The 16,090-nt window shown below is 36.8% G+C and overlaps 1 protein-coding gene across 1 annotated transcript; it reads right to left on the minus strand.

The window, feature by feature from the left end:
* Positions 1–916: 916 nt before the first annotated feature.
* On the minus strand, positions 917–15,532 carry LOC121375431 (exosome complex component RRP40-like). The gene is made up of 4 exons (XM_041502878.1): positions 15,344–15,532; positions 6,216–6,365; positions 2,703–2,854; positions 917–1,805 (listed from the first exon to the last, which is right to left on the minus strand). Exons 1-4 carry the CDS (start codon positions 15,530–15,532, stop codon positions 1,592–1,594), a joined length of 705 nt encoding a protein of 234 aa, XP_041358812.1. The 3' UTR covers positions 917–1,591.
* Between the last annotated feature and the right edge of the window lie 558 nt (positions 15,533–16,090).

The raw sequence follows: 16,090 nt of genomic DNA on the forward strand, positions 1-16,090 counted from the left end.
AACTTTACATTTTGCGATAACAATACAAAACTTGTATATTTATTTATGATTTAGTTTTGAAAGGGTTTTTTAATGTGACAGAATGTAGCTAGCATCTTACAATAATGACGTCATGTATCTTGTATGACGTCATATGGAAAAAGCCTTGCTAGGTTCACAATACTCTATTTGCGTACACAAAACTGGAATAAATAATAATTTTCGAAAAATTGCTGTAGTATTGCAGGATAAAAGAAATAACTGGTTACTGTCTTAAGATATCGGCTTTATATCCTGCTCAGGTCGAAGGGCGAATGCAGCTAGGCAGGGGCTTCACCGGTGGCAGTTGGTTTTATTGCCATTGGTTGAAGTGATTGACTTTGGTTTTTATATTTGTTGCAAAAGTTACCGATTTAAAATCGTTGTCGGCATGCTCAAAATTGTCGGTGAGTGTTTTGCCTGTAGCAAAAACATTAAAAACATTTTCCTGAGGGCTACAAAATGGTGATAATAAGACACTGATCAATATTACCAAGGTTGTATTAAAGTTAAAGCATGTAATTATTATGTTCTAAATATAAATACTGAACATTTTTTATTATGTCCTAGTTGTTGATTTTGTTTTCTTGGTACATTCAGTCTGCTTTTACCCAGAGTTCTGCTAGTTCGAAGTCTTACGAGGTGAACCAGTTTTTTGCACTAAGATCATGGGCCTTATAAATCCCCCCAAAACCAACTTAAAGAAACCGTCGCCTTTAATTTTGGGGAGGGTTATAAAAGGCAAATTTCAAGACCTGGAGTACTTTTTAAATTCTAGGAATTCCTGGCCCTGCATAATGATTTAAAGTAAAATAGATCATTTGGTCCAGTATTTTAGTCTGTCTGACACAGATATTTATTGTTGTAACTAAAATGAAAAGAACAATTGGGATCATTATTCAATTAATTTATTTTTTATTCCTTTTTTTAATTTTGGTGGTGGTGGGGGTATAATCTTGTGGAAAAAACTAATTAAGTATCTGTAATTGTCATAATATTACAAATGAGTGCAGAGACATCACTGGTGAATTTAATTTTTTAAAATACACTTTGTTTTGGGATGTGTTCTTAAATTATGATATTTACAAATTGTCTCATAATGAGTATCAAACAGAACTTGTTCTTCAAAGTCTGGCTTATACTGATGACATAACAAAAAAAATTGAAATAGGATTAAAGGGCATTACTGGGGATTTGCAAATCATTAAACCTGCCATTTGTTAAAAAAGACATTTAAAATGACTTGATGTAATAAAATGTGAAATCAGATGACTTTCCACTATGACACAGGTTTTACTATCACAATCCTGTGAATGCATTTTGCCACCGTCTTCATGCATTGGAATAAATATAATTTTAACTAATTTAACTAGGTTTTGTTTCTTTTACACAGCTATACAGGTATTCAGATGAGAACTCTTATTCTGTATGTGCAAGCCAGGTCTATCTTGATGGTTGTTTCTCATCTTACAGAGGTCAACATACACTCCGACATCAGAACTCAATGCCTTCAACAACCAACCAGTGCATTCTGTAACTCGTGTCTTCTTACATCTCTATAGACAAACTTGTATTAGAATCCCACCAGGGTGTCAGCTAGTTTCTTACACATGGCTCGTATCTCATTGTTTGTCATGTGTTCTGCCGCGGTCACAGCATTAGCTATCGCTATCGTCTCCTTCATGGATTGACCTTTGACCCACACTCGGCCATTCATCCCAGTAGTTATTTCGTATGGCATTTGTTTGCCGAGTGTTTTGGCTAGCACACACTTTGGGTGTAGAATCCTGTAAGGAGAAAACAAAATAAAATTGTTTGCAACATTGCGCATCACGTGTAGAAGGTAACACATAAAAAAAACTCAAGTTATTAAAAATACAGCTGAAAGTCTGGGTTCAAACAGGTGCAAAACATTTATTTTGAATTTGTCCAGTTAAAGAGCTTCTGTAATCTAAATTAACAAAATGGGGGAACAGAGATAAAATAATGTCAATATATTAACAGTATACCAAGAGGAATAACTCTACTAGTAAATGAATGCAGCAATACAGATGAAGTATGAACATCATATACTGATGGAAAGAAATCGTAACAAAAAATAATGACTGCAGCCCAAACCCTCAATTCATAGTGTCCGACGTTAACGGTGTTAATGGCAGTCAAATCGACACTACTACTAATCAGTTTTAAATTACAACGGTGTATAAATACAGACGTTAACAGTGTTAATGGCAGTCAAATCGGCACTACTACTAATCAGTTTTAAATTACAATTGTGTATAAATACAGACATTAACTGTGTTAATGGCAGTCAAATCGGCACTACTACTAATCAGTTTTAAATTACAACGGGGTATAAAATACAGACATTACTACACCAGTTGTGAATTAAATGTGGTCTACAATTACATATGTTCCCTTAGTTCTTTTCATCGGTACATTTCAAATTATCACCTTACCAAATGAGTAAACAAAATGATAAACTTAGCTGCTGTTTTATTTGTTTTATTCAGTTATTGCTAAATACCTAAAAGTCAACTAAAGTAAATATTACAAGATATTTTTTATTCTGAATAGATGGGGAAAAAAACGTTTTACAAAATGTTTTTGTCTCTGAATCTGATATCAAACAGAAACAGGAGATTACGTGTTTTCAATAGTTACTGTAAAATGTGCCGACTCACTTCCTGACTAGATTGAGGGAGCAGTGAACCAAGAAGCCTCCATTCCGGATGACACCCATCCCACTGCTGCGACCCTGTCCATCAATACACACCAGCTCTGGCTCGATGTCTTTGTTAGCAATCAGGAAACGTGCGTAGAGGATATCTCCAACCTGGTGGAAGATGAACATTTACAAGTCATTGAAATGAAACTCACAGCCACATTTTGTTTAGTTTAGTATTAATATCCAAACCCAGTAGTTAATCAATCTTTTGAAGGTGCATTTCTCTACTACCAACCAACATGATTTTAATATCAAATACCATAGTAAGATATTACATAGCTGAAATGTAATACGGTATGTCATCCTTATTAGTTCCCTATCGGTCCAACCAGAGGAGACTATAAGTTTTATTCCTGTCTGTCCCACGTATAGTTTTTTATACTATGGGTCATATTATGGATTGGCGTTGTCCGTCCATCTGTTAATTTTATCTTGTCCAGACCATATTTTGCATACAGATACATACAGGACCATCAAACCTCACATGTAGAAACAACTTGTGATGGTGGTGTGTTGCATACTATTACTAGGTCACTGTGACCTACTTTTCACCGTCCACTGCACATAATAGTAAATTCTTGTCCGGACCATATCTTGCATACAGATACATACAGGACCATCAAACCTCACATGTAGGAACAACTTGGGATGGTGGTTGGTCCAGAACAAACTGTTCATCCATCCCATTGAAAATATTTCACATAATTAGAAATTAATCATACCCATAACATATTCATTAATATAGATACTAATATAGTTTTCCATCAAACTTATGTACCTCACCAGTACTCTTTTATTTATATAATGTCTCAAGATATTTGAGCTGAATTTAGGTATAATTTACCCATATGAAAATGTGTTTTCCAGTCTTTTTCGCAATGTCTCAAGATACTGAGCTTTTGTGTATAACTTTATCATGTACTATAACAGATCAAGTTTGAGTTTTATGGCGATTTACTCATTTTTCAGAATTATAGCCCTTGAACATGTGTTGGGCCTGACTGGGGACATGTATTGCTTTAGCAGTACTCTCAGAATGCTTATTTTAAAAATGTATACACAGCATTATTCTCCAGGGTTGTAGCAAATTCACTACACTGCTAATCCAATTTGAAAACATTACAAACCCATAACCACCCAGTAGCGGCACTATCATCTGTTTTGTGTTTATTACGTACCCTCAAATTATCTTCTGGCAGAAAGCCTGAACTGGCCTCACATTTTTATAGGTTAGCCAAAATGGATAACAATGCAGTAGACATTGTCAAAACCAATATCGGTGTAATTTATATGTAAACTGGTTCATTAACATTAGCTTGACACAGACCTGTCTAATCTGGCACTCTGTGTATATCTCATCAGACCCCCTTGAATCTGGTTTAGACAAGTCCGCTGTAATTTCTCTTCAACGTAAGACTGGTATTTGTATATGAAATACTACCTTGACGTCAGGTCTGTTTTTCTCTTTAACGTAAGCCTGGTATTTGTATATGAAATACTACCTTGACGTCAGGTCTGTTTTTCTCTTGAACGTAAGACTGGTATTTGTATATGAAATACTACCTTGACATCAGGTCTGTTTTTCTCTTTAACGTAAGCCTGGTATTTGTATATGAAATACTACCTTGACGTCAGGTCTGTTTTTCTCTTTAACGTAAGCCTGGTATTTGTATATGAAATACTACCTTGACGTCAGGTCTGTTTTTCTCTTCAACGTAAGACTGGTATTTGTATACTACTCAAAAGAATTTAAGGGTCAGACGATATTTTCGACATTATTTTCTGAATGTCAATTATATTAGCTAGACCATAATGTCACGCATGGTATTGTTCCATTTTGATGAAAGTGGGTCTAAGCAACCCATAAATGAATTAAAATCCACTGTCATTGACACTGTCGACTAGTTCTAATGGCGAAAACATGCTTACATTTGCACGTAAATTAGGGCGAAAGCGAAAGGGCTGCTAAGTGCCTATAACTTGCTTTTTCACAAAGCGCTTCATTTGCACGCTTTGCACATGTATTCCATGTTCCCAATGCTGAATTTCCGTATAATTGGAGCTTGCGTTCGTGTATGGTGCACACTCCAAATTCGACAATGGTACGACTTCAACTGACTATCGAAGATCGAGGAAGGGCTATTGCTTGGCTTCAGGATGGCAATACGCAAAAAAATGTTGCTCTGAGACTTGGTGTCAGTCAGAGTGTCGTTGGCCGACTGTGGCAACGGTACCAAGCAACGAATTCTGTTCGAAATCTGGCTCTACGTCAATGCACAACCACTGCACGCCGATTACGTGACAATCTGCGGACTGCGACTGGAACTCGAGTGTCTGATCAAACCATACGCAATCGTCTGAGATCCAATAATCTACGCTGCCGTTGCCAGGCTGTTCGACCACCACTCCTACCACGTCACAGAACGGCCAGACGTCACTGGTGCACGCTTCATCTGCGGTGGCAACGTGTTCAGTGGGGTCGAGTGATGTTCACTGATGAGTCCAGGTTTAGTATCCAGTTCAACGACGGTCGGGTTCGTGTCTACAGACGTCCTGGGGAGCGCTTCGCTGACGTTAACAACGTCACCGGTTCGGTGGTGGCAGCGTCATGGTGTGGGGCGGCATCTCTATCCACCACAGGACCCCCCTCTATGTGGTGGATGGCAATCTGAATGGAATCCGCTATCTGAATGAGATTATCCGGCCGTTGGTTCTCCCAGGCCTTCAGCAGATTGGCGGCGGGGCAGTTCTGCAGGATGACAATGCCAGACCCCACCGCGCCAGGGTAGTAACGGACTTTCTCAGACAACAAGGTATCGCCAGGATGGATTGACCAGCATATTCGCCTGACTTGGCCCCAATAGAGCACGCCTGGGACGAATTAGGCAGGAGAGTTCGGGATAACCATGCCCCTCCGGCCAACCTTTATGATCTGGGTCAACTTCTTATGGCAGAGTGGCAGGCCATTCCCCAAGAGTTCTTCAGACGTCTGATCAACAGCATGAGGCAACGATGTGTCGAGTGTATTCGCACCAGGGGTGGATTCACACACTATTAAACGAATGTTCTAATGTGTAAAATCCATGTTTGACAACCTTCAACTTTGACAGCATGTCATGTGACTTTCTTGTATACAGTGACGTTTATTTGTGGTTTTTTGTAAATATGGAACAATAAAAAAAAAAATTGGTGTAGTTTACATCATCAATCTAATACACTCTGAAACTTATTTGGTTATAAATTTTTGACCCTTAAATTCTTTTGAGTAGTATATATGAAATACTACCTTGACGTCAGGTCTGTTTTTCTCTTGAATGTAAGATTGGTATTTGTATATGAAATACTACCTTGACGTCAGGTCTGTTTTTCTCTTTAACGTAAGCCTGGTATTTGTATATGAAATACTACCTTGACGTCAGGTCTGTTTTTCTCTTGAACGTAAGCCTGGTATTTGTATATGAAATACTACCTTGACGTCAGGTCTGTTTTTCTTAGTAGCACCTTCAAAAGCAAGGTAGGACAAAGTAGCAAGCTCATTGCCTCCCACATCTACTCGAAAGATATCTCCAGCTTTGGCCGTAACTATACCAATGACGAAGTCACCTTTCACTGGTACATACTGCAAATACAAAATGTATATTTAGTGCAAAATATTTGAACAATCTAATCAGTCGATCAGATATATAGATGAAAATAATTAAATGCAATCATCATGGCTAAAATACATTACAAAATATAGCATCCACGTTTTACGATGTTTTTTGTTACAATTAAAAATTGTGGAAAGTTTTATTTTTAAAAGCTGCCGTTTTTAGAATAATTTAATACTAGAAGCATTTAGAACAGATCATCCAGTTTTGTTCACATCTAGGACTGTGCCTCGTTAAACTTAATTTATCAAAGTTGCATACAATGCCATTTACCATAGATCAACAGGCTCTTTTAAATTGCACAAATTTACTTGATTTACACAGGTGTACAATTTATCATGTTATACAAGAAAATATATAACTTTATATTAAGGAACTGTTAAAACTCAAACATGGATTTTCATATATGTCATGAACATTTTAAATTTACTGTCATGGGTCAACTAAAAAAGTATCATACTAAAGGCCTGTGGCCAGCAAAGGATCTAGAAAACTACAAGTATCTTAAACAGTATTTGGCAACCATCTGTCATTGGGAATTTTTTAATTGACTGGTTTCATCACTAAGTAGACTCAAGAATACAAAGTAGGTGGGGTGGGGTGGGGATGGGTAGGCAATTCGAAACTATTTTATAACTGCCAATATAAAATAAACTAAGTATGCATATTCATAATTATATGCCATCCGTCAGCTCCCCGTGGTGATCAGTTTAGGAACAGCCTTAGTTCTATTAGCCAATAAACTGTGCAAAACAACTGATTACTTTGTTTAATAACACACCACTCAACACTTCAATTATGGTTAAATGGCATCATACATGTGGCTAAGGACCATACAGATGAGAACGAAACCTTTGCTGCCCTGCAAAGGGCTACTCTGTCTGATTAGCAGCATCCCAGACAGGATTGTACATATCACAGTGTTTGTTATACCAGTTGTGGAGCACTGACAGGAACGAGAAATAGCCCATGATAGGGATCAATTTTAGACCACGCAACAGGTGAGTGCTTTACCACTGATCCGCATCCTGCGAAAGAAATAAGGTCTCACTACACAGCTGACTTGCAGGTGAGAATTCATTCATCAGTCCACTATAGTTCCTAATTGTGACATATGTTGTGGTTCTCATAATTCACTTCTATTAATTGGGGAAGAATTAAAACAATTTGTAGTTTTAATGGTAAGCCTTCTGGCTGGATGTTGCCCATTTTATTTTGTAATATTGCATATTGACTTTTAGGACATGGGTGTATAGCGGAAGAGACGGTTGAAGTTAATCTGTTCAAGGGAAACTCAAACATGAGCCGTATGTGTTGCAAAGATGCATACCCAGACCACCAACACATACCAACACTTTAAGAAATGAAAAATGCATAATGTTAGAGTTAATAAAAAAAATGTGATTAACTGGGGGCAGCCATTTTGTTTAGTTTTTGTGGCGTCTGGTCACAGACCACAATTAATTTCGCTATATGTTTCTACACAGCCTTAGTGGTTTTAACATTTTTATTAATATCAGCAGGCCCATGGATTTTAGTATGTACCTTTGCCTGCCTGGGGGCCACATACCCTGAAAAGGACAACCCCTGTTGTCCAGCTCTTTCTTCCAGCATATTGGTTTAAACAAACACACCCTCTAAACGGAGTACACCCATTTTACACAAAAAGCACTACTTTTGCATGGGCCGGATAAATGTCAACAAGTTGCACATGTTTACAAACTACATGCTCTCCCCTGTCACTTCAGTCAAATAGTTGTCACTTCATAGCTGTCTGTCATGAAATAATCGCATTCAAACAGCAGACTACTTGCGTGGACAAATTTCCAGATTTTGGACAATCAAATGGGAAGATAACTGTGATCTGAGGCCGTCTGGTAATATAGCTTGGGGCGAAGTGACGTCAGCTCCGACCATATGCATATTATTAGGCCTATTGGTAGGGTAAGTTGGAGCAAAAACGACCACTCACAATACCAAAGTGATATTTTTCTTTTCTTTGGAACTACGTAATTGGTCAGTTAAGTGATTTTAGATGGGGAAAATCTACTTAAGAGTTTTACAGAATTATTTACAGTAATAAAGCAGGATGGCTGATAATGTCCATTACCATTTCAGGGATGGCAGGTTAGCCCACAATACCCTGTGATGTAAATAAAACCGCCCCATATGTTTTGGTGTCTAGACATCTGTAATTAATTACTGTGACTTGGTTACTTTCCAAATACACACCTGCCAATCAAGAATCACAGGTACAGGCCAAGAAAAGAAAAAGACTAATTAACTAAGAAAACACTCCATTTATCATTTTAGTACATGGGTTAATGTATGGACAAAACATGATACAGTTATTTCGACACTTTGACAATGGTGGTGTATTTTGTATTAAAAAATAATATATACTTATTGCTGACTTACTGGGATGGATATTATTACAGAACATTGTGATGCATCCACAAAAATCAGCTATGCTTGTTTCTTCAGTTCTAAGACTAATTCCTGATGTGACACGTTAAGTATTACGTAACCACCGGCTCATCAGAGGGTGTATTCACTGCGATGGTACAAAATGGCTATATATGCATATTAGCCATCACATTTAACCATTTTATTAATTTATTAATTATATGATTTTACTTGTTGATATTAAGCAATAATGTGCAATATATATCGTTGAATATGCATAGCAGTCCAAAAGGCTTGCTTAAGCATTCCTTTAATGAACCACCTATTCGGATCGGTATAAAAAACTGAGATGGAATTTTGAAGTGAAAATAAATGCTTATAATATAAGTTATATACAATGTATGTTTGCAATGGTGTATCTTGTTTGTGCAAATGAGAGCCCATTCAATTGGCAATCTTCATTTGAAGTTGGGCAGTTTAACATGCATTTCAATGACAGATGACATCTGTGTAGTGATCACTAGTGACCCATTCTCCATTAAGTGTGCATTTCAAAAATAAAAAATAAAAAAAGGTTTGGAGAATGTAGATCATTGTTTGTTATTTTGATAGATACATGTCTTAGTGAATGGAATCTGACAGGTTTGCATATTGGAAGCCATATTTTCTAAAATACATTAACAGGGCTCGCACGAGCGGGCGAAGTGAGCCCAAACTTCACTTTGACCAGCTTGACTTCACCGTGCCAGTTGCTACAGAGCAAAATCGGTGTTGCTTCTTGTACACAATCACGGATGAATGGTGAAGAACTTGAAGAACACCTGTTCATTAGGTGTTATGTATCTGAGGGTTCGAAGTGATACTGGTGCCACAAAATCATGCAACAGGCTTATACAACACCCGTGTCTAGCACTAATAGTAAGGCCTACATGTGCTACTGATTGTTGAAGCGTGTAACTTCAATTCTATTGTCAGGCGTGTCTGCTGGAAAATATACAGCGACAAGGTCCAGCAAATAAGCAATCTTCACTGTGTATCAATTAAGAAATCGTGACCGTGGTATGCATTTAATTGGCTCTGGGTAATCGAAGCTTCACGACCAGCAGCATGGTAGGTACAGGGTTCATAGCCCTGTACCGGCTCCTACCCAGAGCGAGTTCGTAAGGGCTCAATGGGTAGGTATAAGGCCACTACACCCTCTTCTCTCACACTAACAACTAACCCACTGTCCTGGACAGACAGTCCAGATAGCTACGGTGTGTGCCCACTACAGCGTGCTTGAACCTTAATTCAGTATAAGCATGAAAATAAGTTGAAATGAAATGAAGCTTGACATTGGTCGATTAATCCATTAGGACAATACTCTGCATGGAGTAGTAATTAAATGAAAAGAGAAGACAAACTTGTGAGAGAATGAATTCCAAATGGTTTAAATTAGTGTTTTTCAGTTACATTTCACTATTTCTGAAGAAGGTGACATGTGATTTTTAGAAAACTCTAGAGCACTTCCATCTATTAGCAGTACTGACAATAAAAAAGAAAAGAAATTTGTTTACAGACTGTAAAAGTTGCACCTGTCTGCAGCAGCAACTTGTCTTAAGCAGTCGCTCTTGATTACCCACATGTGTCACTGTTTAATACAGGTCTGACTGTATTGGTTTTTTTTGCATTTTTTTTTTTTTTAGATTAAAAAGTCATGTCACGTATCCATGACAAATGTAAGGTATCTGTTTAAAATTTTGCGTGACATATATTTTATTATTAAATTGAGGTTTTAACTGGATATACTATATATTCTCTAAATTAATTAAGGTTCAACCTGCACACATTGTGATCTACATCCAGTTATTCTATTCTGGTAATGTGGATCTATGCTTTCAGATACATTACAGTAACATATCTATGACAGGTGTTTTAAATTTTCTCCAAAAATATTCCCCCTGAAATTAACAGCAAATGATGTTTAATGGTGTTACTATTATGAGACCAATTAAAAAAAACCTTCAGTCTAGGTCCATGCAGGTGTATTTGACAACTACAAGGCAGGTTACTGATGGCATCCTTGCTTGGCGACAGACTAAATTTCGCTAAATGTAACTATTCACTGACACATTATCGACAAACTGGGGCACTGAGGAATATATAAACATATATCACAAAGATAGAACAAGTATATGTGGTTTTTGGTCAACTTACGACAAACATCAGGGCATAAAATTAGAATTTTTCAGACAACCAATATGTCATTTGTGGTTTTAGTGTTTACACGAACGATTTTCTTCAGTGGTTCGGATACAAATGAAAAGGTTAATGGGCAACAATATTCTAACTAGAATCTAAAATGATCGATTTTCTTCTCTCATAAATACGAAAATACAGTGTGCTAGGACTAAATTAAAAGCTACCAGGCGAAAATAAAAATTAGGTTTGTTTGTCCTAACTCGACCGACCCATGAAAATCGACCTGTGTCAAAATCTTTTTCGACCTCTTTTAGGGAAGAATTTGTTTGTTTGTTAATATTTAACTAATTTTAATGTAGGCTTGAACAAGTATAATATTGATCAGTAGATGATATTTGTCAAACATTTTAAAACCTCGATATAATTTAATAAACATTTATTAACGTCAGTTTGGATTCATTGGAAATTAGAAATTCTGTAAAATGCTATTCATAGTAACGAGAACATGATTTTCCCACGATGGTGGCATGAGATCTCGCGCACCATGGTGCACGTTCGTAATACAAGGTACATACTCTTGTGACAGGCAAAATGACCTTTAAACTAAATCAATCTAACGGTAGCAGTATATAATATAATACTGTAAGAAACTATCCATAAAGGTTCTGTGACGTACTTCAAACACCGAATATCGTGACGTCAGGACTGAGAATTTCAGCAAACTTTTGTAAATGTAAATATGTCGATGGCGTGCTAACGCAGGTAGCATTTTATAACAACAGTAGACGGTGGTCGTGGAGGATATAGCTGGACACGTTGAATGATGGAGTAAAAGCTGGTTAGAACATTACCATCAAGCACATATGACCTACACTAAGGTCAGGGATTTACCACTACACGCAGTTTTCCAAAACGATGATATTAGGCATTAGCCAACACACATTTGTTTGGATTTTCTGATGAGTGATTACAGCTTTTGCACAAACGATTCATCTATGTTGATATGCAATTGGTTTTGCATAACCTACAGATGAACGATAAAATCGTTCGTGCCAAATTTTATACACTGCAATTTATTTTTCTTCCACCTGCTAAATGAAAATTTGAAATAATTAAGTCATAGGAAATCCTGAATGATTTTATGCGTGTAGTATTTTACATTTAAAACATGTTTGAGGTAAGATATTGTTTGAAAAATCAAGAAAAAAGTAGGATACATGTTTATTTTGTTGGGGAAGGGGGAGACGGAACTCTTGTTATGGCTGAAACTCAGGACAGTCCCTTTAATTTCTGAACAGCATAATATGATTTTGTGCACGTAACGAAATGCTCAAAAGGAAACGTGCAACTATAGTACTAATATTTTTGAGACGTCTAAACACAGCTAAGATTTAAAAAAAAAAAAAATGGTATTACTGTGGTGCAGACTTTGTATTGATTGCGATGCCGATTTCAAATGGTTATATTGTATAGATGATTATTCTCACACCGGCAATGTAGTCTTATTTTCTTCCAAAAACAGTGATATTTTTTTAATACATTTTATGACGAAGGATTACAGCTTTTGCAAGAACAATTCATCGTTTATGTTGATATTGGTTTTGCATAACCAACAGACGAACGACAAATTCGTTCGTGCCAAATTTGGGATGCAGTCGATTCGTCCACTGGACAATTCGTCCACTGAAAATTCATCCACGGAGGAACTCGAGACAATTCGTCCACTACAAAAAATCAGTTCCAGACGATTCGTCCACTGGGTTTTTATTTCCCCAGTACATTTAGTCCACAGACTAAATAATGTGTACTACATGTACGTGGGGGCTAAATAAATTATTAGTTATATTTTACCCCGTATTTTTTTTGCTGTGACATAAATTTACAAAGGTGAAAATAAATTATATTGCATTAGATTACGCTTGGTAGATGTTTTTGTAACAATGCTCTACAGACATAATTTTTTGGCGTTTCTATTTATTTGGTTATTGTTTGTTTCTATAATGTACGCCTTTCACACTACATGTCGTAGGATGTTTTTAGTACAATATGTCCAGTAAAGATAATCTTTAGCCCTTCCCTTTCAACTTGTTTGGTTTCTGTTTGCTTTGCCAATTAAGTGTACAGGTGCCCTCTATTGTGATATTGTGAAGTAATTAGCTTAAGCTTGTTTCACCAAGTTGGATCCAGTAGCGTCTAAAACAACATTTAATTAAATTGGAATTGAAGACAAGTTTTTATTTTATTTTGAGGTTATTAGGCATATGAAGATAACATGTGACGAGGGAGGGTACAGTGGACAGAATTTACGCCATTGAAGGAGAACATGACATGGTAATAAAGTCTTCCGACGCGGAGGCTTGCATTACCTATTTACCACATCGTGACATGTGAGATAATGTACGAGCGAGTGGACGAATCGTCCGCATGATAATGAATACAAACAGTTAATAAAATGAATATTAATGTTGAATTCTAACTCTAGTTTACTTTTTCGATAATAGTATACCCACAAAATAATGTTAAGAAACGATTACAATGTCAAAGAAATAACTATTAATATGTTTGAAAAAAATGCAGTCATCGAGTGGACGAATTGTCCGGTGGACGAACCGTCTGGAAAGCCCAAATTTTATGCCCTGAACATATAGCAAATAACACTAAATGTAGGTCAAGGTGATATGAAAATGGGCAATTTGCACTTAGCGGAGAATGGGCCCAGTGAGACCTATATATTTCCATCCCATCCTTCTACAAAAGTGTTTTCTGTTAATAATTTCAGTTTGGTTCGACGTAAGAAGAAAAGTAAAAGTGTTTTGGAAATAACAACAACAAAAATATTACTATTTTAGTGTCAAGTTACAAAACAATCGGCTCAAAAATAAATAATGTGTAGTAAATTCCATAGTATGAAGAAAGGCGTTCCCTGTGGGACGGACTATAGGCCTACTGTCCGAACCAAATTGTTAACAACTACAAAAAATTACTCTCCTACCTTTAATTGCCGTTAGATTTCCTCCAAATTTGTCCAGACACAAATTGCAAAAAAAACACTACAAATATATAGATTCCACACATGAGACTGCAACGATGTCGCCGATATTGTCTTTGCTGAGACTGCATAGGGAAAAATACATGCAGTTTTCTGCCGTCTGCCATGTTGCTTGTTTATGGAATACTCTTCAAGAGGGGTGAAAGCTTCCAAAGTATGTGACACAATTAATATGAAATCAATGATCTCTAGTGGTATCATTAAAATAAAATAATAAAATAATAAAAAATAATAATTAATAATATGACGTCATCACGTTTGCTTTTATATCATAACATGTTATGACGTTGTTAGATTAAGTTCTATCCTTTCACCCCTCTTGAAGAATATTCCATAAAAAGTCGAAATGGCAGCTGGCACAAAATGACATGCTTTTTGGGAGTCCGGCGATTTCGCCACTGGTCGATCTTGCCTGGGTGATCTCGCCACGGGCGAGATAGCCGTAAATTCCATATACTGCTGGGCGAAATCGCCGTACTCTATATACATATAAGCAGACGGGAATGTCACTGTTTATTACAATAAATTGGTTATTATAATAATATTTAATTAATGTTTTGGGTTTGATACTGTTCTTTATTCCCAAGCTTTTGTTTTTTCTGTCATTGCTTTTGTTCAGTTTACTCCATATCAGCAAGGTTGGGCGAGATCGCCGATGTTTTGTGTACCATTTCCACTTACTTATTGTTTGAGAACATATTAATGTAACAAGTTAATAAAATTCAAACTGAAACTCCATCTGTCTGTTTTCTGTCTTCCATACTGTTTACAACAAAGTTGGCCCGACTGACAGTACTTTAAGCTTATTATTATTCAGTGCATGTTTTGGGTTTGATATTGGTTTCTCAAAAAGTTGGGCGGAGTAAACAGAAACAAAACAATATATAAACATCCACACAATGAGTTTATAAGGTAATTAATGTTAGTAATATAAACATTTTAAATCATAAAATTCCTCTTTAGTTAGATATATATAGTACGGCGATTTCGCCCAGCAGTATATGGAATTTACGGTGATTTCGCCCGTGGCGAGATCGCCTGGGCGAGATCGACCGGTGGCGAGAACGCCCTACTTCGCTTTTTGCCCTATGCGCAGTCTCAGCGAAGTCTATATAGGTGACATAGTTATCATCTGGTATGTGGAATCTGTGTCATTGTAATGGGTTTTTTAAGATTTGTGTCTGGACAAACTTTGGAGGAAATCTAACGGCAATTAAAGGTAGGAGAGTAATTTTTCGTAGTTGTTAACAATTTGGTTCAGACAATAAGTTGAATAACTGAATAAGTCGCCGATTAGAAAAGCTGGAATACCCTTTTTTCGTGACTATCGATCCAATAAACGTTAGGCTCTCTAAATTTTAAAATGCCAGGTTTGCAGACAACTACAGTTTCTCCTTCCTGTCGTAATCCTGGACCGACAAACGCCTTTTTTGTAGCTTCTGATTCTTTAATATTGTTTATCACATCGCCAGGCAGGCAAACAACTCCCACATGGTCCATGTTGTTAGACTGGTGTTCAGTTTTCTTTATGTACACATGTCGAATAACCAGTCTTGGTTTCACTTCACAGTTCACAATTAGAACTTGATGCGCGGTCGGTTTGGGATCTATCCCCGTCAGTGGGCCCATTGGGCTATATCTCGCTCCAGCTAGGGCACCACGATTAGTACACAAAAGGCGGTGGTATGTGCTATCTTGTCTATGGGGTGGTGCATATAATAAAGATCCCTTGCTGCTAATCGAAAAGAGTAACCCATGAAGTGGCGACAGCGGGTTTCCTCTCTCAATATATATGTGGTCCTTAACCATATGAAACCGCCATATAACCGTAAATATTTTTTTAAAAGTGTGGAGTGCGTCGTTAAATAAAACATTTCGTTATTTTTCTTAGTCCTTCCCACAGGGAACGCCTTTTTCATACTATGGTATTTACTAAAAGTTATTTATTTCTGAATCGATTTAAAAAAAAAAAAATTATTGCACACAAAAATAGTACTTTTTGTTATTTCCAAAACACTTTTACTTTTCTTCTTACCTCAAACCAAACTGAAATTATTT

The sequence above is a fragment of the Gigantopelta aegis genome, chromosome 6 (assembly GCF_016097555.1).
Source record: "Gigantopelta aegis isolate Gae_Host chromosome 6, Gae_host_genome, whole genome shotgun sequence".
NCBI classification, from domain to species: Eukaryota; Metazoa; Mollusca; class Gastropoda; order Neomphalida; family Peltospiridae; genus Gigantopelta; species Gigantopelta aegis.